Source organism: Bos javanicus, chromosome 5 (genome assembly GCF_032452875.1).
Source record: "Bos javanicus breed banteng chromosome 5, ARS-OSU_banteng_1.0, whole genome shotgun sequence".
Taxonomy (NCBI): domain Eukaryota; kingdom Metazoa; phylum Chordata; class Mammalia; order Artiodactyla; family Bovidae; genus Bos; species Bos javanicus.
Genome location: NC_083872.1, coordinates 8,120,043 through 8,143,455, shown reverse-complemented (window position 1 = coordinate 8,143,455; position 23,413 = coordinate 8,120,043). Strand labels below are relative to the sequence as shown.

The window sequence follows — 23,413 nt, the reverse complement described above, 5'->3', positions numbered from 1 at the left end:
CTGTACCCTTGCTCTCTATGGCACACATTCTTGTCCATTTTAGAACTTATAACTGTTTTACATGCACATTCAGCTACCCTAATCATCACAACAATTCTTTATTTCTGCTTTCCTTTATGATTAAAAGTTAAATGTTGAGAAAGACTATGTTTAGTTGGTCTACCATTATATATTCAGGGCTTTATACAGAGTATATCATATGGTAGGCGATCAGCAAGTAATTGTTGAATAAATATATTTTTATAATTCATTCCGTGTAACACTGAGTTTTAATATTAATCTGAATATCCTATATACATTCAATCCTTTATAACTATTTGTTTTTGTTAGTTTTAAACTTTATAAAACTATCATTTAATCTTTCTTGACCAATTTGTTAGTAACTGTTATCCTTTTGTTCATTTTAGTCTACCCTCTCACAAATCTGAGCAAAGGAATTCCTATTTTTCAATTCCAGTAGACATTAAGCTACCTGTTGCCTGAGATAAAATGAATCTTTCCAGAAAGTTTTACTTCAGTGTCTTGTACCACAGTAAAGAAGGGATTAAGCCTTTTTAAATCCCTTCTGGACCTATTTACAACATGAAGATTTAGAACATAAGCTGCTTTATTATAGCTCTAAGATAAGCTTTAAATATGCAGTAATTTTCCATGCTGCATATAAATTAACTCCCCCACATGGAAAGTTGCTAAATTCTTAACAGCAGTAGCCCCTAGAGAACTAGTTTTTCTTTTAATTTCAGTATATCTCACTTTATATAATTATTTTCCCAAAACTTAAATTTTGTTTTTAAAAATTTATATTAGTATTTTCTATAAAATTTGAATAAGCCCCTTTCATGTACAAGGCATCAACATGGCCAGGATTTAGTATGAAGAAAACAAACCACGCTGCTAACAACCAGGAAAGGTAGACCATAAATAAAAGAAGGCACCAAAGTGTAATGCAATTTTTTTAAGGGAACTACAGTTATTTTCAAAAACATCACAAAGGGACTTCATATAGTTTAAGAGTCAAGGAGGTACGTGAAAGTGAAGTGAAAGTCGCTCAGTTGTGTCCAACTCTTTGCAACCCCATGGACTATACAGTCCATGGAATTCTCTAGGCCAGAATACTGGAGTGGGTAGACTTTCCCTTCTCCAGAAGATCTTCCCAACCCAGGGATTGAAACCAGGTCTCCCGCATTGGAGGTGGATTCTTTACCAGCTGAGTCACCAGGGAAGCCCAGGAATACTGGAGTGGGTAGCCTATCCCTTCTCCAGTAGGTCTTCCCGACCCAGGAATCAAACCAGGGTCTCCTACACTGTAGGCAGATTCTTTACCAACTGAGCTAATAGGGAAGCCCCAAGGAGGTATGTTTAGGCTAACCCTCGCAAGATCTCAGAAAGTTTTTATGCTGAACAAACACTGTAGAAAGTGCCAAGCAGAATAAACAGAATATGTAAAGAACTTTGGAAGAACTGAAAGAAGTTCAGGATAGCTAAAGCATGAAATGACAAAATGCAAGACATAATGTCTAAAAGACTATCTAGAACATAAATGATGATCATTAAACACTTGTTGAACAAACAAAACTGGCAAAGAGAGATTATGTCATGTTACGGAGTCTGCATTTTAACTAAAGGCAATGGGATGCCTGTTAGACATACACTGTTGGGCCACTGCTCTGGTCTCAGGGTGAAGAATGGCACGAAGAGGCGAAAGTCACAGAACAGGAAAGCTCTTGAGGAGCTTGTGGCCGCAGTTCAGGGGGGAGATGAGGACTGGCGATAGGAGGATTGGAGAAATGGAAACAAGAGATGTTTAAGAGGTGGGGTCAGAACCTAGTGATTTGCTGAGTGAGGAGAGGAGGATTGCTGGTAATATGGAAAGATGGTGATGCTTTTGACTGAGAAAGCAGCATTGAAGGCATAAGCAGGTCTAAGAAGGAAGAAGACAAGTTCATATTTAGAGATGCTGAGTTTCAGGTAACAAACACACACCCAGAGATAACCAGGTAGAGTTCCCTCTTTAGCAGCTGGATTTACAGATGTGTGACTCAAGAGATGAGCCTGCCCTGGAGAGATATATTTGACAGTTGTAAACACAAAAACAATAATTATAGAAAGAGTATTAGATGGCCTTGTATAAAAATTCAGATAGGATGAAGAGAATCATAAAATGTATAAAATTATAATGGAAGAGAGCTTAGAACTGGGCTCTAAGAAACATCAATATTTAACAAATGCAATAAGCAAGTGAATCTACAAGAGAAACAGTGAAAGAAACTTTCAAAAAGCATAGAAGAATAAGAATATGCATGTAAAGAGCATCAGAAGAAGTGAATGTTTCAAGTAGGATGGAATGGACATCAGTATCAAATGCCATTTCTATGATAAATATAATAAGAATTTTAAATGTACTGGATTTAGAGTTATATAAGTCCTTATTGATGATGGAGAGAACAGTTTTGGTGGAGTAGTAGAAAGAAAACCACACTCCAGTGTCTGAAGTATGACTGGTTGTTAAAGACACTGAAGAATTCTATCAAACATTCATCTGGAAAAGGGAAGAGAGATGACAGAGCACTCAGGATTTAAGAAAGCATTTTTCAGCTGGTAAGAGTTGAGCATATTGAATGCTACTTAAAAGAGACTAAAAATAAGTAGAACTTATGTAAAGAAAAAAATGACATGACATTATCACAGAGTATTTCTTCAGTGGCAATCAAAGGTGTGGGGGTGGTGGCAAAAAAGATTATTTTATCATTAAGGTTGTCGAAGCATTGTTACTGTTTAGTTACTAGGTTGGGTCTGACTCTTTTTTGACCTCATGGACTGTAGCCTCCCAGGCTCCTATGTCCATGGAATTTCCCAGGCAAGAATTACTGGAGTGGGTTGCCATTTTCTTCTCCAAGGGATATTTCCAACCCAGGCATTGAACCTTTGTCTCCTGCATTGGCAGGTGGATTCTTTACCACTGAGCCACCTTGAAAGCCCTGCTGAAGCAAAGTAATAATTAAAAACACACCAACTTTTAGTCCATTTTCTTCCCGTCTTTAAGTTTTCTACAAAAAATATATTTCTTATTGCCCTCACACAGGAGTTTGGGTAAACTCTGGGAGTTGGTGATGGACAGGGAGGCCTGGCGTGCTGTGGTTCATGGGGTCACAAAGAGTCGGACACGACTGAGAGACTGAACTGAACCGCACAGGACAAGTTGCTCCCAATACCCACTACTTCACCATATTGATTGCTATGTTTTAATGTAAAGATCCAAATTTCCATATTTCTCCTCTGGTTTGTTTTGCTCAATGGCAGATATGAATCTATTACCTAATCTCTCTAGACCCAACTTCACCAAATCAAGAAGAGAGAAGAGTTCGACTGTAGGAGCCAATTCCTAAGGTCAGTTTGATACTGAAGGCTCCTGTTCTTAAATTCTGAGATTCTGAATAATAGCAATTATCAAAGGCAGTGTGACTGAGGAAAAGCAGCTTTGCTCTAATTAATAAAAATAGATGCCTATCAGACTGCATGAAAAAATGGCAAGATTTCTGAATATACCTTTGGGAGGGTGGTCAGGACCATTCAGTGCTCCCTGAATGGCTGCCTGGGCAGCAGAGTTCTGGGCCTTCAGCATTTCAATGGTTTCTCTTAGTTCTATCAGTTCAGACTCCTGTGAAACAAACAGAATTTAGAAGCTTTAATACTTTAGAGAGAAGAACAAACCACTTTTATTCACAGCTCCCTATCTAATGAGCTTGGTTTTATGTAGCACTACTGTCCTGGGAGATCTGGATGCTTGGCTGACCTTCTAAGCTGTATCCTACAATCTTTTACTTGTAAATGTAAGAAGCTAAATCTGATAGAGAATTTAAAAAATGTTTTGGTTACTCTCTTACAAATGTGATCTGAATAGTCTTTATTTCTCTAAAAGGGTACCCCAAACTGAGAGCTTCCAGGGTAAAGAATCCTGGAATCTTGCCAATGCAGAAGACACAGGAGATGCAGGCTCGATCCTTGGGTCAGGAAGGCCCTTGGAGGAGGAAATGATAACCTATTCTAGTATTCTTGCCTGAAGAATCCCATGGACAGAGGAGCCTGGCAGGCTACAGTCCATAGGGTTACAAAGAGTCAGACATGACTGAGCATGCACGCACCCAAAGCTGACCAATGTGACCTAAAACAAGAGAGCACATTGCTCATTTAGATACCAAACTTATTACTACTACCAAAAGTATATCATATTGCATGTACTGTTAACTGGAAACCCTGAGGTTTTGTCAAATGAGTGATTTTAGATTTTCCCATCTGTTTTGCATCTGGGAAATAGTCTTCATATTCAATAACAAAACCTGGAATTCATTCCTAAGTCACTCCTATTAAATGCCATATTATTAAATCTGCTATCATATCAAGGTCATCTTAGATTTTGGCACGTTTTAGGCAATTAAATTCCTAGTATAAAGACCTAGCTTCAGCAAGCCAAAGAAATACAGGAATTTTAAAAAACTGAATAGAAATACATGTAACATATAGTCCTTAAAATAGTCAAATTATTTAAAAAGCTTACAAATAAAAATTTTATGACACTTATTTTCTTATTGGGACTTCCCTCGTAGCTCAGCCAAGGAATCTGCCTGCAAAGTAGGAGATACAGAAGACATGGGTTCGATCCCTGGGTCAGGAAGATCCCCTGGAGAAGGAAATAGCAACCCATTCCAGTACTCTTGCCTGGAGAATCCCATGGACAGAGGAGTCTCTCAAGCTACAGTCCATGGGGTCGCAAGAGTCGGACATGACTTAGCAACTACACCACCACCACCACCACAATTTTCTTATTGAATTTAGGGTAACTTTATGTCTCAATGAAAATTCTTGTCTAAATTTCATAATCCATAGTTATTTAAATGAGTATCTTTACCAGAAATAAAGGACTCACTATTAGGAAGATTAGATAACAGTAGCAACAACAACAACCAGGAACTGGAGTGTTGTTTCAGCGAAAGCAGTGTTTCCATCAGGAGCACAAAAACACGGAGTATCCCTGGCTGTGATAGCAATCCTAAAAATTAGAATCCTGTGGACCTCTTAGGAGGAGAATTCCTCCATAATATATTTGTCATTCATCATTTCTTCCAGTATCTTTGGCAGAAAGCCAAAGAACTGCACTTGAGTCCTTCACTCAGTAGTAAGCAGTTTATCCCTACTTAATGTCTCCCAGTATGTATCAAAAAAAGCAGGGTCATGATAAGTGCCACTGAAGAAAACTGCTTCATGCATGGGAATATCCAATGGCTATTCCAGCCTTCAACACTTTTTAAAAAAAAGATGGATGGTGCTAATTGAAATGATATCCAAGTTCAGAATAGATACTCAGCACCTCATATATCTATTTTCCTTGAGTATCTGGCATATTCCTAAAGACAGGCATTAAAAAAAAAAAAAACAAAAAAAAACCTCTTATAGACTTTTAAGAGCTTATAAATCAAAGAATCTCATAATAGAAAATCGGTAGTGACCTCCTGGATTCACACCTGGATCCTCAAATATTTGACTGTAATTTCACTGGCGTTTATTTGTCATAAAGGAAAAAGAACATGTTTGTGAAAATTACCAATACTGTGACAAAAAATCTATCACAATTTGTCATATTTTTTCAGTCTCTCCAACTTCTATCTATATTTTGCCCCTTGTCCAACTAGTAATAGATTATTTTACCAAAATTTAATATGCTTCCCATTTAAAATAAATCTCCCAAGTGATAAAATATTTACTGGAAATTCATTCTGCTTTTACTAGAAATATATTCACAAAAGAACACCTATAGTGCATATTTAATGAATCACATAATTTAAGTAATTTTACAACTAGCATGGATGTTAAATTTTAATTAAACTCAGATTTTCATACTTGAATTTAAAATCAACAGTGCTAAAACATTTGCCTTTAGGTTAAAAGAGGAAAAAATGAAAATTAAATCTCATGTAAATGTCTAACAATTTAGCTTAATTTTATGGGTTGGTTCACTTATTTCATTTATTTCAAATTTTTTTCTTTTCTAGAGAAGTCTCTTCTAGAAACTATTATTTTTTTAAATTAGAATAGAATGTTCAGGTAATATTGACTTTTTCAGAAAACTGTGTTTAATGAAATAGAATGATCACATTAAAAACAACAGCTATTGGCAGGGTAGTAATCACTCAGGGTGACACAGTAAGCCAAAAGGGAGAATAACTATGTAAGAAATATTTCCATTATATATATGGGAAAATCATATCTATGAAAAAATTAGTTTAGCCAAACTCAGTACTTCCTCAGGAGAACTTTGTAAGTATAAGCAAGTACCTATAAAACGTCACATTGACTTTAAATAAACAAAATAGCTAAATTCTACACTGATAATCTGTTCAAATCTGAACTAGTTATCTCTCCATATCTTCCCAAATCCCTTTTTTCTTTCTTCTGTTAATGAGACCCACCCTCACCATAACTCCAACTAGCACATATTTTTCTCTGAGCCTTTCCACGTGATTTCTTCCTGTGCTTTGAATATCCTTCTTCACCCTTAAGGACTATGGTGAATTATCTTTATACACAATGACATGACATGAATTTTATTTTGAGGAAAAATGAAAAAGTTCCTTCTCTATATGTCCAGACCATTTAATGCATTGAGTGTAGTTAGCTGTTGAAGAGTTTATCTTTTCATCTGACTCAATCATCTGATCTCAATAAATGTTGGAATGATTTTGTTCAAATGTCTGGTCTATATTAAACAGATGTTTCTTCCCTTCAAAGAATGATGAAACAATTCAATTCTATTGCATATTTTAACAAGAGGGTGTCTCATCAAATACATGCCATATACTAAAAATATCAAAACCTTAGCATTCATTATAAAACAAAAGTCTCAATATAGCTAAATCAGTGGAATTACATCCTTTGGATGGGAACAAAGTAAGTTTATTTCTTTCTCTCTTTTTAGTATGTAAATGAATATAAATCATTTCAAAACTTCATTGAGACAGCAATTTTTTAAATAGTTTACTTCTAGGGTTCCTCTTTCCCCTTTATAATTAAATTGATTTTCACATTTTTTTAAGCTACATATTTTCTAAGATGTCATAATTCATGGAACTTGCAACGTTGCCTCTAAGTACAACTATGGTTTCTGTTTTTTTTTTTTTTGGCCATGGTAGGGAGAGAGTGAATCAGAAAAAGAATTAGAAGTGAGTTCCAGCGATATCCAACTATAAAATTCTTTGATAATCTGAAATATATTAACATACTGTTTTCATTTTAAAGGTGACTTAATAGAAGATACTTAAGTTTTGAGGATCCCTTTTAAGCCTTCAGAAAGAACCTGGAAAATGTATGTACCATCAAGAGATGAATCTGAAGTCTATTTCTCCAATTCAGCAGTTTTCTGTTCCACTCCGCTCATTAAGTGCCAAAGAGAAGACTGGGCCTAGACAATTCTGCAGAGGGTCTTGGGAATAAGATGATCAGATAGTATTTTGTTTATACTTCCAACTTTTCAAAACTGATACTTTAAAATGTGAGAACCAAACTAAAATTTTATTTACCTACAATGAGCCTTTCAAGATAATGATGCCTCAAACACAAGCTTGTCATGTAAGATTTCAGTATTCTATGACAGTTTCTTGTGTAAAAGAGGTTAGATGGAGTCAATATCTCTTCTAACTGTTTTGTACACATTTCTGAGGCAAAACAAGTTATCACAGTCAGATTTTAAATGCTTCAAAATAAAATGATCAAATATTGTGTCAGAATACTAGCCTTGCTCGGTGTTTTTCCAACCTAATTTCCTAACTACATCTGACTTCTTTCCAAATTTCTCCTGGACAGGCCTTGTTGAGAATCCCACAGCTTGGCACCAAATCTTTTCAACCAACCGGAACTTCTAGGCAAGGTTATTAAAATTTTTCCACTAAACCTGCCTTTTGCTTCCCCATATTGACGCAATTAATTCCACATTATCGAGCTATTAGAAGACATGTTAGCTATTAGACACGTTCTTTGACAATGTCCCACTTGCCATTCCCTTGTGTGTGTCTTGAAATACCATGAGGTTTTCTACCAAATGAATCTGGCCATTCCTGATTCTAAGTGAACTGAACTCATCAAACCCCAGTAGCATAGGTAACTTGAATCTATAAGTAACTTGTGGATTCAAATTATGCTGCACCCTAAAAGGCTAATGAATGCATTTTCTGAGTCTAGTGATAAATTTTTAAAAAAACATTTCTAGATATAAATATTTTAATGTGAGCTAGGAGGAATTAATGTAAAATACCCAATTCAACTAAAATTTTAGCTTTTATGTTAACCACTTCCAGAGAGTTGTTTCTGAATTTCCTATTTTAGTATTTAATTGTATATTCATCTAGCTATCCAAAAACGTAGTTTGGCAGAGGTGAGAATAAGCAAACCCTAGATATTATATTTAGCACAAAGATCAATATCTGAGCTCCAATACTCATACAAAAATACATTGCTCTGTTGTGCTCTGACCTTGTAACAAGACTAACCTACCACACCTTAATATGTGTTCTAATCAGCTCTGGCACTACATATAAAGAAGTGATTTGGGAGTCTTTTAATTATCAGTGAGTACACAGCTTTAGTAAATTTTCAAGGACAGCAAAACAGCAGTAGCTGTATAAAAATTTCATTCATAAAAATATAGATTTGCAGAATTCTTGCAATTTTGATGACCTTTATTATAGCATAAGAAAATAAAATCCTGAATAATAATTTTAGTGACTTTTTTTTTTTTTTCAATTCTGGCAAGGCTGGTACATTGCTAGTACCACTTTAGATGCAGTGAAAAGATACTGTTTCATCACAATGCTTCAGGGCATTAGATCTCAATTCTTTTAAACAATCTTGGTAGAAAAGTACTAGTCAAGGGACAAGGACCTGGAATCCAGGTAAAATTCTTGATCAAACTATGTTACCATTACAATTTGTTGAGCAGTAAGTATCAGGCAGTACCTAGAAATAATATTGCTGTCCAGGCAAACATTATTGACAATTACCTTAATTACTTCTACTTAGTAATTATGTAGAATGCATGCATGCATCCATTCAAAGTCGCTTCAGTCATGTCCGACTCTTTGTGACCCCAGGGACTATAGCCCACCAGGCTCTTCTGTCCATGGGATTCTCCAGGCACGAAGATTGGAGTGAGTTGCCATTCCCTTTTCCAGGGAATCTGCCCAAACCAGAGATGGAACCCTCATTTCTTACGTCTCCTGCACTGGCAGGCAGGTTTTCGCCACTAGCGCCCCCTGGGACGTCCACTCCTATTTATAGACTTACTCTCCTATAACATGTGAAGCTTGTCTTGTGTTCAGTCGTGTCTGACACTTTTGCAACCCTTTGGACTGCAAGCTGACAGGCTCCTCTGTCCATGGGATATTTCAGGCAAGAATGCTGGGGTGGGTAGCCATTTCCTCCTCCAGGGGATCTTCTCAACCCAGGGTTTGAACCTGTGTCTCCTGCCTTGCAGATGCATTCTCTACCCACTGAACTATCCAGGAAGCTTGATCTTTTGGCAACTACTGGAAATGCTGTTAAACTACTGGGAAATGTAGTCAAGATTTTTACCTCCATTAACTATCTTTCATCCTGTTAGTCTGGTGTCAAAAACCTTTGAATGGCTCCTTGTCTCCAAAGACCAAATTCCTTAGATATCTCTCAGGCCTTGGTTCCACATTTCCCCACACACTCCCTTCCCTTTTCCCTTCATTTCCCTCCTTGCTCTTCTCTCCCATGGTGTTCCTTCCTCTATGACTTGCATCCTTCATCTCTCCTGAGTTTATTTTTCATCCACCCAGAGCCTGACATGTGTCCGGTGTGCCACCTCATTTATAAAACTAGTGTGACCAGGCGACAGACAAGGAAAACACACTTAGGGTTACTAAAGGTGAAAGCACTGTGGGGAAAAATAGGAGTTTGGGATTACCATATACACACTATGTATACAAAACAAATAATCAATCAGGGCCTATATACAGCACAGGGAACTATACTCAGTATTCTGTAGTGACCTCCAGGGGAAAAGAATTCAGAGAAGAATAGATGTAACTTATTACATAGCTATATATAACTGAGTCACTTTGCTCTATACCTGAAACTAATAAAAGATTATAAATCAACTACACTTCAATAAAAAAATAAAAACAGAAGTAAATACATAATATTTACTTACAAACTAAACAAACCAGTATGAAAATGCAATGGTTCTCTGTGAAAACAGTCAGGGCATTATCCTGTTATATTTCTAAGTGTACCTCATAGTTTTCTGTCTCCCGAGTTATTCATTCATGTCTTTTCCTTTTTTTTAACCAGGCTACACATATATAAAAGCAGAGTTTTGACACATACATTTGGCAAGAGCATCAGTGTGACTTGGCACCTGGAAACAAGGAGGAAACTTAGAACACTATTCAAGGGAGCTATTTCTAATTAAAAATTTGATACAGTTTTCAGGATATTGATGCCATATGATTATTAAAAATCCCACACTGAAGCAGGAGTCTTGGATTTGAGTGTTAGTGTAGTTCATCTATTTGTAAACTAGGTAACAAAGCACATGTGACCATCTTGGCCTTTAGTTCTTCATGTGTTAGCATTCCACCTTGCTTCTCAGTACAGCATACTGATTCTCAGCTTTAAAGTTTTTCAGTGGTGCTTGTCTTCGTCTGAAATCATGCATGTTGAAATTATATTTTTATCACAATCTATCATGGACTAGAATTTGAACTCTATTTTATATTATAACCAGTTATTAACTAGGATGTAAGTGTGTGTGTGTGTATGTGTGTTTGTATTTCACTGCTGAATTCTCAGTAGCTAAAATAGTATCTCATACACAATCAAAGTTCAACATAACTTTGGTGAATGACTACATGGACAAAGGAACCCTGGAATTCTAGAAGAGAGTGTCAAAACCTGTGCTCTATATTATCTGTTCTTTTTTCCTCAGGTTTGTCGGATCACCAGAGAGTAATATGCCCTTTTATCTCAGCTCCCTGAAGAAATGGCTTTACTGAAATATGGCTAAATGTTATGCCCTCAGCTTTTAGAGAAATGCCTATTTGAACAGCGGTTTTGTCTTTTGTTATTTCATGACCTCAATTTAAGAAACTTTACAATAAATTTGTCCTTGAATTCAGTGTCTGTAAGTGTGTCTCTTCAATCTAAATTACGCTCTACTGGTCAGAAAATGAAAACTACACATTCTAAGAAATCTCCCTTTGTGCCTTAGCTTCTTTGAGATCAATTCAATTCAGTAAGTCACTACTTTGGAGCAGTAATTACCTAGGCTTAAGCACCTTTTACATACATTCCTCTACTGGTTTTCAATAGATTCTGTCATTGAATTGTGCTATATCATAACCCAATACATTATAAGATTCTTAAAACCACTTTGGAAAAAAAGCAAGTTATAAATCCCAGATTAATAAAGTAAACATTGTTAACAAAGTATAACGCTAATGTTAAAAAACCCAATGTTAATAAAATGAACATTGCTTTGTGGCTATATAGCTTTCAATTAAAAGAGCAATCATTCCATTTTCAGTTAAAAAATGTCAAGGGCAATTGCAGACATTATGATATATTCTAAGAAAGCTTTACAATTTTGGCAATATTACTTCAAGGATAATATGAAAACATATAATTCTTTGTAGTATAGAGATATATTGCAAAATATTTAGAAATTTTTCATAGGTATTATAAAGTAATATACATGTATATATTTCTGATTTCCATGAGAAATTTTGCCTATAAATATAAAAGAGCTGAAGGAAATATGCAGAGGCAAAATATATCAATTTTGACTTCTTAAAGATACTGACACTTAAATATTATCCAGATTTCTAGCAATATGCCTGGCACATAGCCAGCGATGAATTTGGTTTACCTTACATTTTTTTAATGGAAGAAAGAAGAAAAATGTCAAGAAAGGTAACATTTGTTGATTATTCACTGCCTGTGATACATTATAATACCTCCCTTCTTCCTCATAAGGATTTTATCGGGTAGGTATTATAATACCCGCTTTCAAAATTATAAAGTTGAGAGTTAGGAAAGGTAGATTCTACAGCTCTTGGCAGACCTCACCAAGATTTAAACAAGGCTCCTGGACTCTAACATTTATAATCGTTACCACTAAGCTGCCCTAAAAAAGGCCTTGTAATCCTGTTTGCTGAGTCCTTATATTATTTAGTGAAATTGTAAATATGTATCCTCCCAAAAGATTAAGATAAAATTTATATTTACAGTCAAAGCGGTTTGTTATCATCTGTTTTTGAACAGACTTGACAGGGATAGAGGATGTCCTCTTTCATGGGCACGATAGATTATGAAATAGGAGAATGAAAGATAAGGGCAAGCAGAATATAGTTTTATATTCATACCATGCATCTATAGGCATATTTGATTTTCTCTTTTGGTTTAACTGAACTGTTCACCTTTTTTTTTAAACTTTAAAAAAACATGATAAACTGACAAAACTCAGTAACACATGCTAGTTCTTTAAAGCCAGACCAGACTTTATAGAACTGAAGCCAAAACTGAAGCCATCCTCATGGAAAGATACAGGTACTGATTATGAAATTATCCAAAACCTAGGATTATGGATTTCTTTGAAAATTAGAGGAAAACCACGGACATCTGCTCACATTTTACACATATGTGATTTTTAAAAATATTTCTACACTACTTTAGAGACTTTTTAGACACTTATCCAAGAATTCAGATTAGGGTCACCAAATTCATGGCCAGAGCTAAGTTACTGGTCATCATATGGAAAGTGTCCAGATTGTTTCTGTCTAGTACGGACCTTTTTGATATTTCTGCCTTTGTGAACCAACTTCTCTGTTTCTTTCTTTTAAGTACTCCTTCTCCCAATCTGTAAAATCCTTAAGTTTATTTTAAAGCTGTTGCTGCCACTTAGCTTTACTTCAAAAACAGCATCCCCAGATGCCAACACATCCTTGTTATTCCCCAATTACACAGGACTGTGTCTTGTCCCATGGATACTGGAACCTAAGGCTCCTTACTTTAAAAAGACCCTAACCTCCATTTTAGGCCTTTTTCATGAGTATCTCAGACCACAATATGGTCTACAATATAGACCACGAATTTGGGAAAATTCTTGTCAGCGTACAATTCCTGTCAACAGCATTAATAATTATTCCTAGAATATTTTAACTAATCTCTTGTTTCTTAACATTAGATATTCTTTCAATAGTTCCTGTCAGAAGTAAAATAGTAGACTGCCTTTAAAGAATGTGAGTGTGTGTGTGTGTGTACGCGCACACACACTCAAAAAGGTTAATCCGAGTCATAAGTCTTTAAATTAAAATCTGAAAAGAAAAGGGATCCTCTTGTCATAGTCCCAATATACCCGAGGGTGGATCCTTTCAGTATTATTTCTAAGGAGCTGCATCTCAGGTGTTGTTTAAACATCTATGCAACTTGCTGCCTTATTTCAAGTCCCAGTGGCCATTCCTGAACATACCTTCTGTTCCGCTGTCATGGTTAGACTTTGCAGTCGGCCAGTCATATTCCCTAAACTCTTTTCAAAAGCTGCTACGAGGTGAGCCTGTGAACAAAATGAAAGGAACATATCTTAAATGTCAGAACCTTATGTGGATGGATGAAAACCCCTCACTTTACCAAAGTGCTTAATTTCAGGTATTCTTCTTCTTTAAGTACTGTGACTATCATGGCTGGCTTTCAGTGCTGACTTTCCTTTAACACAAATCTTCATCTGTTATTTCCAAACTTCAGCTTAAAAATCAGTGTTTCAGTCCTGACATGTAATGTGAGTTCAACTACTGAAAGGGAATGATATTTTGCAAATAATAACACCTTCTAACTTGCACATCATAGAGCATTTGACACCCGCCAGAAAGTTCTGAGTTGCCAAGTTTTTAGACTCAAAGCCCAAGAGGAACTCACTGCAACAGTTAATGGAAGAACGTTCCTCACATTTTATACCTGCACGATGACCTTTGAAGATATTGTTAGCTCCTCTGTTGAACTGATGCTTCCTCCAAGTGTCAGACATCTGCTGACAGCTCTAACATTATCTTTCCTTTTTTCCTACTTACAGAGAATTCAATCGAAAAGAGTTGTCTTCACCCTCCAAACTCTTTTCAATAAAAAGGGCTTTTATTTTTACTTTATTCCCTCCCACTAAGGAACTGTAGGTAGGCCAGTGAGAGATAATACTCGGTCATATTTTATTTAAGTTTTTGTGGCTCTGGGGTTTTCTTTTAAATCTCAGAGAATTATACACAGTGCAGTGTATAACCATAACTCTCACGATTAAGAGATATTTGACAATCCTATTACAGCTCTAAAATAGGCCAGTTTCTACTGACACACCATTATGCAAAGGCTTGAACCACAGAATACTAAACATGAAGACATGCTTCAACCTCTCACTGTGGCTTGATGTAGAACCACAGATATGTTGTCTCAATGTGATGGAGTTTTATTGAATCCATAAAAGATTCAAGTATAGAATATTTTACAACTTCCACCTATGATAAACTATGTATGGGGGAAATTTAGTAAACGAGAGGTAAAAGAGAAAGGAATGAGAGGGTGCAATTAAAATAAATCGCTTTGTAACCCTACCAGAACTGAAAGGCTGAGGTACCTATTATCAAATGGATCACAGGTGTTCTAAGAGTTAGGGCACCAGAAGTTTATTTCATTATGAGTAACAGCCAGAAGTTTATTCCCTTATTGGTGTTAGAAAGTGTTCTAGTTTCATACAGCTAGAATGTACAAGTTCTTTCCATTAACAGGATGATATTAATATGAAAGTATATTTGTTCTGGCTCTGAGTCTATCCTGGGATGCCTTTCTTTTTCAGACATTGTAATGTATAGAAAAATAATTTGTAGAAAATGCAATTAATCTTCAGTCCATGCGTAAAATTCTATTCTCTTTCCATCTATCTACAAACCAGAAACAGACTCACAGACATAGAAAGCACACGTGTTGCCAAGGTGAGGCGGTGGGAGGAGGGAAGAACTGGGAGTGAGGAATTCGCAGATGTAAACTATTATATATAGTTGATTATATATAGATGGATAAACAATGAGGTCCTACTGCATAGAAGATGAACTATATTCAATATCCTTTAATAAACCATAATGGAAAAATATATAAAAAAGAATGTCTACATATGTAAAACTGAGTCACTTTGCTGTACAGCAGAGATTGGCACAACACTGTAAGTCAACTGTACTTAATACAAAATTTGAAAAATAACCCAAAAACTCCAATCTATTCTTTTCCCACTCCCTTCTCCCTCTCTCCTCTTTTCTCTCTCTTTCAAACACATACACACAACCTTGAGAATGGTACTCCAAGGTGTGTTAGCAGGTTTATTTGGATAAATGATCTTTTTTTTAAAAAAAGAACAGTATCTTATACTTCAAAATGTTTCCAATGACAAGGAAAGTCATTACATCAGACTCATTACCCTCAGAAATTGGCATAAGGTTGTGTTCCACTTTCTCTTGTACTTAACCTTCACACTATGCTAAAAGTGAAAAAAAGGAACTTGTACAGCCCACTGGTTTATCACAGTGAACATTCATGCACTTGGCAGCCAAGTCAAGAAACAGGACATTTGAAGATCTGGAAATTCTCCCTTGTCCCTTTTTCATCTCTGTCCTTTCTGCCTTCCACAAAGATAACCACTATTGTGACTCGTGTGATAATTATGTTCTTGCCTCTATTTTATAGAGTTTGGCCACCTGAACCTGAATCCCTAAACACTATGTTTTAGCTTAGCCTATTTTTAAACTTTCCAAGTGGAATCAAGTGGCATGATATTTTTGGTGATGGCTTGCTTTTGCTTAACATCGTGTTTTCAGATTCACACATGTGGTGTGTTAGCAGGAGTTAGAATGTACTGTAAAGCACTGCTCTATCTGATTTAAAATTTATTTGTCTATAGTGACCATTAGAGCTGATTCCAGTTTAAACTGTTAAAAATAATTCTGCTATGACGATACAGTGGGTTACTAAATCCTAATGATAAAATTCCTTGCTTTCCTTTAAAATAGAAAAGTTTTGTTAATATTCACCAAAAGAAATGCAAGATTCTATATAACATTGAAAAGCTTCAAGTCTCTCAAATAACTGTAAGGTTTAGCTGTTGGACTATGAGTCCTTGAATGTGCCATTTTATAGAAAATTAGTTCATTTTACCATCTGAGCAATATATTGCTTATTGTAGTAGTTGTCAGTAAAGATAAAATGTTCACCATTAGAATGCCAATTTTTAATCTTTAGAACATTGCTCTTTATTATTTATATAATTAATATAAATTAATTAATTTATAATAACTTATAATTGGCTATAAAAGAATATTTTGAGTCATATTGTTCTCAATGAAAAGTATGTTAAAAGTATGTTTATTAAGTGCTGCTTTAAGTTATGTCTCCTTGGCTTAATTTATCACAATAGCTTTGTTACTTTGAATATAATACAAGGTTAAATTTCTCACCAATTAGATTAATAGAAAGGCAGTACAATAAGTAAATAAAGGAAGGAATTTCTACCAGTGATAATCTTTGTCACCTTATTGGAGAGAAAAGAGAATATAAGATCAGATTACACTATAGGAAAATATATCTTATCTGAAAAACTTTATAAAATGATGACTTTAAAAAAACTGTGGATTTTTAGGGGGACTGTTAATCATAGTTTACAGGTTCTGAGTTTTCCCTTAGAAGTTGCATAATTTTCAAGTCAGAGTAAAATTGCATTAGTGTATTAAGGGCACACAGATATGGAAACAGTGACAGACTTTATTTTCTTGGGCTCCAAAATCACTGCAGATGGTGACTGCAGCCATGAAATTAAAAGACTCTTGCTGCTTGGAAGAAAAGCTATGACCAACTTAGTATAATAAAAAGCAGAGACATTACTTTGCCAACAAAGGTCTGTATAGTAAAAGCTATGGTTTCTCCAGTGGACATGTATGGATGCGAGAGTTGGACAATAAAGAAGGCTGAGTGTCAAAGAATTGATCCTTTTGAACTGTGGTGCTGGAGAAGACTCCTGAGAGTCCCATGGACTATAAGGAGATCAAACCTTTCAATCGTAAACAAAATCAGTCCTGAATATTGAATGGAAGAACTGGTGCTGAAGCTGAAGCTCCAATATTTTGGCCACCTGATGTGAAGAACTGACTCATAGAAAAGACCCTGATGCTGGGAAAGACTGAAGGCAGGAGGAGAAGGGGACGACAGAGGATGAGATGGTTAGATAGCATCACTGACTTAATGGACATGAGTTTGAGCAAGCTCCAGGAGTTGGTGATGGACAGGGAAGCCTGGCGTGCTGCAGTCCACAGGGTTGCAAAGTGTTGGACATGACTGAGCAACTGAATTGAACTGAACTGATTAATGAATATTCCCTGCTTGTGTTAGGTAAAGTCTGTCAAGGTAATAAAATAGACAAGACTGAATATTAGTTAAGGGATAAGTTTTTAAAATATACTGTCTTTAGTTTGGGAATCACATAACATAATCTGAATACACATGTAAAGAATTGTGGTACTAAACAATAAGATGGAATACCATTGTGAAAAATGCCTGCAGTTGCATTTGTTCATTCAGAATTCAACAACATCCCATCAATAAAATAAAAAATACTCTTTACATAGATGTATATGGGGATAGATAGATAGGTAGCTAGGTATAGATGATTTTATATACATGACTCTGAAACATCATAAAGATTTCATATATCTATATATCTATATCTATATATATAATTATCCCTACAGTGTTTGTCATTGTTAATTATGTGCAAAATATTTTTTCTTAAGTGAGATGCAGAAAAACAAAAGTAACTGCCTGATTATGTAAAAATACATTTAGTATTTGCTCTTTAGAGCAAAGAAATAGGGCACAATCCTAAGCAAAATAAAACCTGAGAAATGTTTGGTTAAATGACTTACGTGCTGAAAGGCAAAGCACTTTCTTTTGTTACACATTCATTCAGCAATATCTTTGAAAGCTAGTAGTAATAACTAGCCTTTGTGCCCATTTCCAGATTATCTAAGGGCTGACATTTGTAAGAAAATACGTTAAGACACAAATAAATGCATTCCACCTGGCTTGGCTTTAAGCAGTTGTGGGCGAGAGGTCAGGGGTAACTGGCTGTCTGTCTGATATGACCATTCGTTCCTGGGGGCCATGGACTGTGGGGCTCCTGTTCAATGGTTCAATGGTACTCATTCAAAGAAAGCCAGGTGACAGTACTGGCCCACATTGCTCCTCTCCTTTCTACAGACATCCTAATGCACACACCTCTATGAAGAGGCTTCCCAGGGCTTTCTCAGCTCTGCGCAGAGACCTGCACAAATTGCTGGGTAGGCTCAGTGTACCTTCCACTGAACGTGGGTTATACTCTGTCAGGCAAATGAGATGAGATAGCCATATATATTTCTGACTTACCAGTGCCCCTTTTAACAAAGGGGAAAAAGACATTTTAGTAGAGAAGCAGATGTTTCCAATTTAAATATTAAAACACAGATTGCTGTGTGGACTCCATATAAATATAATAATGTCAGGTCCAATCATCTGATACACCAATTACAAAAACCAAAAATACCCCAAATTTAGGAAAAACATTTAAGCCCTGACAGAATTATTTATATATTAAGTAAACTGAATAGATCTTAAAATGACTACTAAATAAACAATAACAGTTAATGATATTTTCTATAGAACCAAACATTGCAACTTATATTTATACTACTACTAAGTCACTTCAGTCCTGTCCGACTCTGTGCGACCCCATAGACGGCAGCCCACCAGGCTCCCCCGTCCCTGGGATTCTCCAGGCAAGAACACTGGAGTGGGTTGCCATTTCCTTCTCCAGGGCATGAAAGTGAAAAGTGAGAGTGAAGTCGCTCAGTTGTGTCCGACCCTCAGCGACCCCATGGACTGCAGCCTACCAGGCTCCTCCATCCATGGGATTTTCCAGGCAAGAGTACTGGAGTAGGGTGCCATTGCCTTCTCCAACTTATATTTATAAACCATGGCTATTACACTTCTATACAACAATGGCCGTTATAGCGATCTCATTTAACCAAAAAGTTAAGTTTACTTGTGGTTTGAATAAAATAATAAAAGACATATCTCTAACTCCAAATAGGAAATGTACAAGAGTAAACATTTTTTGACTTATATTGAAGCAATTTTACAGAAACTTTTTTCAGTCTTATAATTAATTTTTATAAAAGTATATTAAAATATGCGTATATATATTACATACATCAACAGATGCTAACTCAGAGGCAATGAAGTAAAGCACACTCTGGATGAAATTCAAATGCAGCATTTCCTAGAACTGAGGAAAAACCAAGCGTTTTCTCAAGTAAATCCTTTGATGACTCATAATGGTGCACTGAATCTAAAGTGACATTTTAAACTAGATGCTAAAGATAATGAATTCAAGACAGTTTGTACCTTATAAATAATTCAAATTTCTGAATGTGTATAGGAGATTATATCCTTAAAAATACAAAGGGACATAAATATATAAGACTCTACCCCTAGTAATTATGAAACTATTAAATGTTTAAAATAGGATTGGCAATAAAATTATTTTATAAACATTGATGAACTCATCCACTTATACAAGTTCTTCACTACTGCAATAGCTTTAAAGTGAATTTTGATAAACTGTTTTGTAAAAGAGTAGAAGATAATGCATATCTTCATTATCTGAATCTCCTGACTTTTATCTTCTGACAGTTTCAGCAATACATTTATCTGATGGTGAAAAACTTTAACAATGCATATTACCACCAAATAATAAAAGCACTAAATGGTGAAATAAGATAGAAATGTGCAAGAAATTAAAAACTAGACATCTCTTTTAAAAATTGTGATAGATCTTTAGGTGTTTGCTCTTTTAACTTGAAATAATTATACATTCACAAGAAGTTTCAAAGAGAGTACAGAAAGGACTCCTGTACCCCTTTACCCAGCTTGCATCCATGGCTACATTGGAGAAGGAAACGGCAACCCACTCCAGTGTTCTTGCCTGGAGAATCCCAGGGATGGGGAAGCCTCGTGGGCTGCCATCTATGGGGTGGCACAGAGTCGGACACGACTGAAGTGACTTAGCAGCAGTAGCAGCAGCAGTGTAACGTCAAAGCCAGAAGTTCATTATTGGTACACATATGCACATGCACACATGTAAAGAACCACCTTTCATCACCACCAAGCTCTCCCTAGTTTTATACTCACCTCTCAGGAAGGAGGTGACCACCATTCCTAGACCCTGGCAATCAATACAATTTTGTCATTCGAGAATGTTGAACAAATGGAATTCTACAGCATGTGACTTTAAAAGTCAGACTTTTTTCACTCAGCTTAATGCACTTGAGATCCATCCAAGTTGCTGTGTGTATTAATAGCTATTGTCCATGGTATGTATGTATGTATCAGAAGTTGTTTATCCATCAACCTATTAAAACATTTCTGTTATTTCCAATTTTTTCACTATTAAACAAAATAAAGGTTCTATGTGTGGTGTTTTGTGTGGGTCTGAGGTGATCTGAGAATATTTCTAAAATGTATTATGACATAAAACTAGAATAACATACAAAATAGGATTAAGTTCCCAGCCATGTGTAAAATATACTAATACTGATAACACAGACATGGACAGGAAAGGCTGGAGATATTTGGATCATTTTTCCAAGACTAGCACTTTTTAAACAAATTTACGTATTTGCCACCACTTTCTCTAATTTTGTGTTTCTTACTTTTTTTCTTCTTTATTGACCCTTAGGGAGACAATATAGATTTTTTTTTTTCTCTAATTGCCCCCTTCTTCCATGGCCATTTTATTATCACAGATATGATGGATACCTATTTATATTCTCTCTGTATATCTCTGCTTTATGCATAAAAGAACACTTTTTTTTTAACTGTAAGAAGCTATACTCATGGATGAAGGTCATATCAATTGCCAGCTGAGGATTCATACTCCATAGTCATGAAAACAAATCAGTGACCACAGTGTGGCATGCATGACTTGAGAGAAGTGGTAGGTAGCCAATGTCTCACATGTTTTTAAAATGTTTTTAAAATGTTACCCTTTGAAACAGTGGCACTAAGTTGTCCCCCAGGACAGTCCTCCTATGTTAGAACTTGGTTCCTTCCACCGGGGTGTGTGTGTGTGTGTGTGTGTGTGAGCCTTGGCAAGTGTGCACTATATATATATGTATTCATGAGTATATAGAAGAACAATGTTTAAAGGACACAGAAGAAATCAATAACCATGAATGGAATTGGGAGCCTCAGCAGGAAAAACAAATGTATTTTCTTCTTATTAAATGCTTTTTAAATTTTTTATTTAATGCTTTATTTTATTTAATGCTTTATTTTTTATTAAATGCTTTTATTAAATGCTTATTTTAATTTCTGTTTTTCTTTTTAATACAATATACATGTACATTTGTCACTTGGTATCCATGGGAGATTAGTTTCAGGACCAAAGTCCATGAATGCTCACATATCATAGTTGGCCCTCCGCATTTGAATTACACATTCAAGAGGTCAACCAACCATGGATGGTGTAGTTGAGCTCTGAACAACATGGATTTGAACTATGTGGGTCCATTTATATACAGATAATTAATGTGTGAATCCACTTATGTGAGGAGTTTAAAATATCCATGCATAAGCGGACCTGCACAATTCAACCTGTGTTGTTCAAGGGTCAACTGCATTACTTTTTAAATGGAGATGGTATGTATATATCACTGTGTAAAAGCACAAATTCCATTTTGTATAGCAGTAATTTATTAATCCAATAACTGAGTATACAAGTCCATGCAAGAGACATTTACAAAAGAAAAGAAAACTCTGAGTAATCATTCAAGACATTTGTATCTTTACTATCCAGGGCATAGAAGCCTTCCTCATTGCAGACAAACTTCCCGCAAAGTTAAAAAAAGATAAAATCAATTCAAATACAGTGCTAAAATGAACTCCTTGTGAGGGAACGAACTTAAACACTGCAGAAGGAAATTCTCTCTTATTTAAATCATACACAATGGGCCCACACCTGCTCACTTTTGCTATGTCAAGCTTTGTTGAGATGGAAAAACTCCAGGGAGAGAGCAGAGCATGGTAAGGCAGTGAACAGGCCCAAAGCCACCCAGTGGGAGTGAGCAGATTGATGTTGAGCAAAGGTGTCAGGACACATGGCAAAACAGCAGGAGCTTCCTCACCCCTCACTGCTGCTTCGAGACCCTGTTCCTCAGGACCAGGCACAATGCCACATGTCCTCCGGGACGTCTGCATCTACTCTGAGTGCTCCCTGGCACACTGACAGATCTTCAGTAAATGGTAATATCATTGGCAGTCTTTATCACCATCATTTTTGCTATCTTTGGCTCCTTAAACTATGAGAAGGCTACCAAGGTTTTCGACAGAACTATAGCTCCTTTACAATATAGCTAAGATATCCAAATTCAGACCAACCTAATTTTGGAGAATTAATTGGATGCTTCATTAATTGTTCAATAAATTGTGCTGAAGGAGTCTGCGTGCATGAATTTTTTATCTTCCATGGTCAATCACTGTCAACCCCTCACTGTCTTGTGGCTTAAGAAAGTCTTATGTATGAGGAATGATAAAAATAAGAAATAAGAAAAGAAATGACCTTTCTAGATGTTACCAACATTCCAACCTTACAAGAGACAAAAAGCCATTTTAACCACATTCTGATTCCTCATCACCTTGGATTTAGATGTTATGATTCCATGTGCACGTCCCCTGATTTAGAGACTTAAGTCTGTATCATGTGGACATCTAATGTTTGTGAGCCTGTTACTAGAATTATCTCATTTACTATATAAATGTCTGTTTTAATATGTCAAAAAAATTAAAAGTGACTTACATTTGCTGAAAGTTGAGATGTGAGGGTGGCAACTTTTTCTTGTGATGCAACCAGCTCTCTCCGTAGTTTATGGATTTGCTGAATGTAATTAAAAAATCAAATCAATATGGTAGTAGATTTTAACTTAAAACTAAGAACTTAGTCCAAAAAAGCAAACTCTATAATTAGTTCATTCTAATACCACTGTATCAGCACCAATTTCCAAAACTTAAAGAAATGTAAAAACTGGCTGAGTAACAATTAAATGCCACTTATAAGAAGAAAGGCAAGTGCCTGTGTTCACAACTGAAGTTTGAATTGGCACATTAAAGGATGCTTTTTTGTTCATTTGCTGTTTGCTCAATGCTTATTTGCCATTGCTATTTGAATCCAGAATCAGTTCACTTTGTCTATTGGTCCTTCTATCTCTAGAAATTTATGGTAATAAAA

The 23,413-nt window shown here is 35.8% G+C and overlaps 1 protein-coding gene across 7 annotated transcripts in view; it reads right to left on the bottom strand.

Moving 5' to 3' along the window:
• NAV3 (neuron navigator 3) overlaps positions 1-23,413 on the bottom strand; it is an 892,841-nt gene that overhangs the window by 48,818 nt on the left and 820,610 nt on the right. For all 7 annotated transcript variants that reach the window (XM_061415605.1, XM_061415600.1, XM_061415606.1 and 4 more), the window contains 3 exons: positions 22,985-23,062; positions 13,541-13,624; positions 3,547-3,658 (listed from right to left, as the gene is read on the bottom strand). In XM_061415605.1, coding sequence (XP_061271589.1) covers positions 3,547-3,658; positions 13,541-13,624; positions 22,985-23,062 — 274 coding nt within the window. The remainder of the gene's footprint in view (positions 1-3,546; positions 3,659-13,540; positions 13,625-22,984; positions 23,063-23,413) is intronic.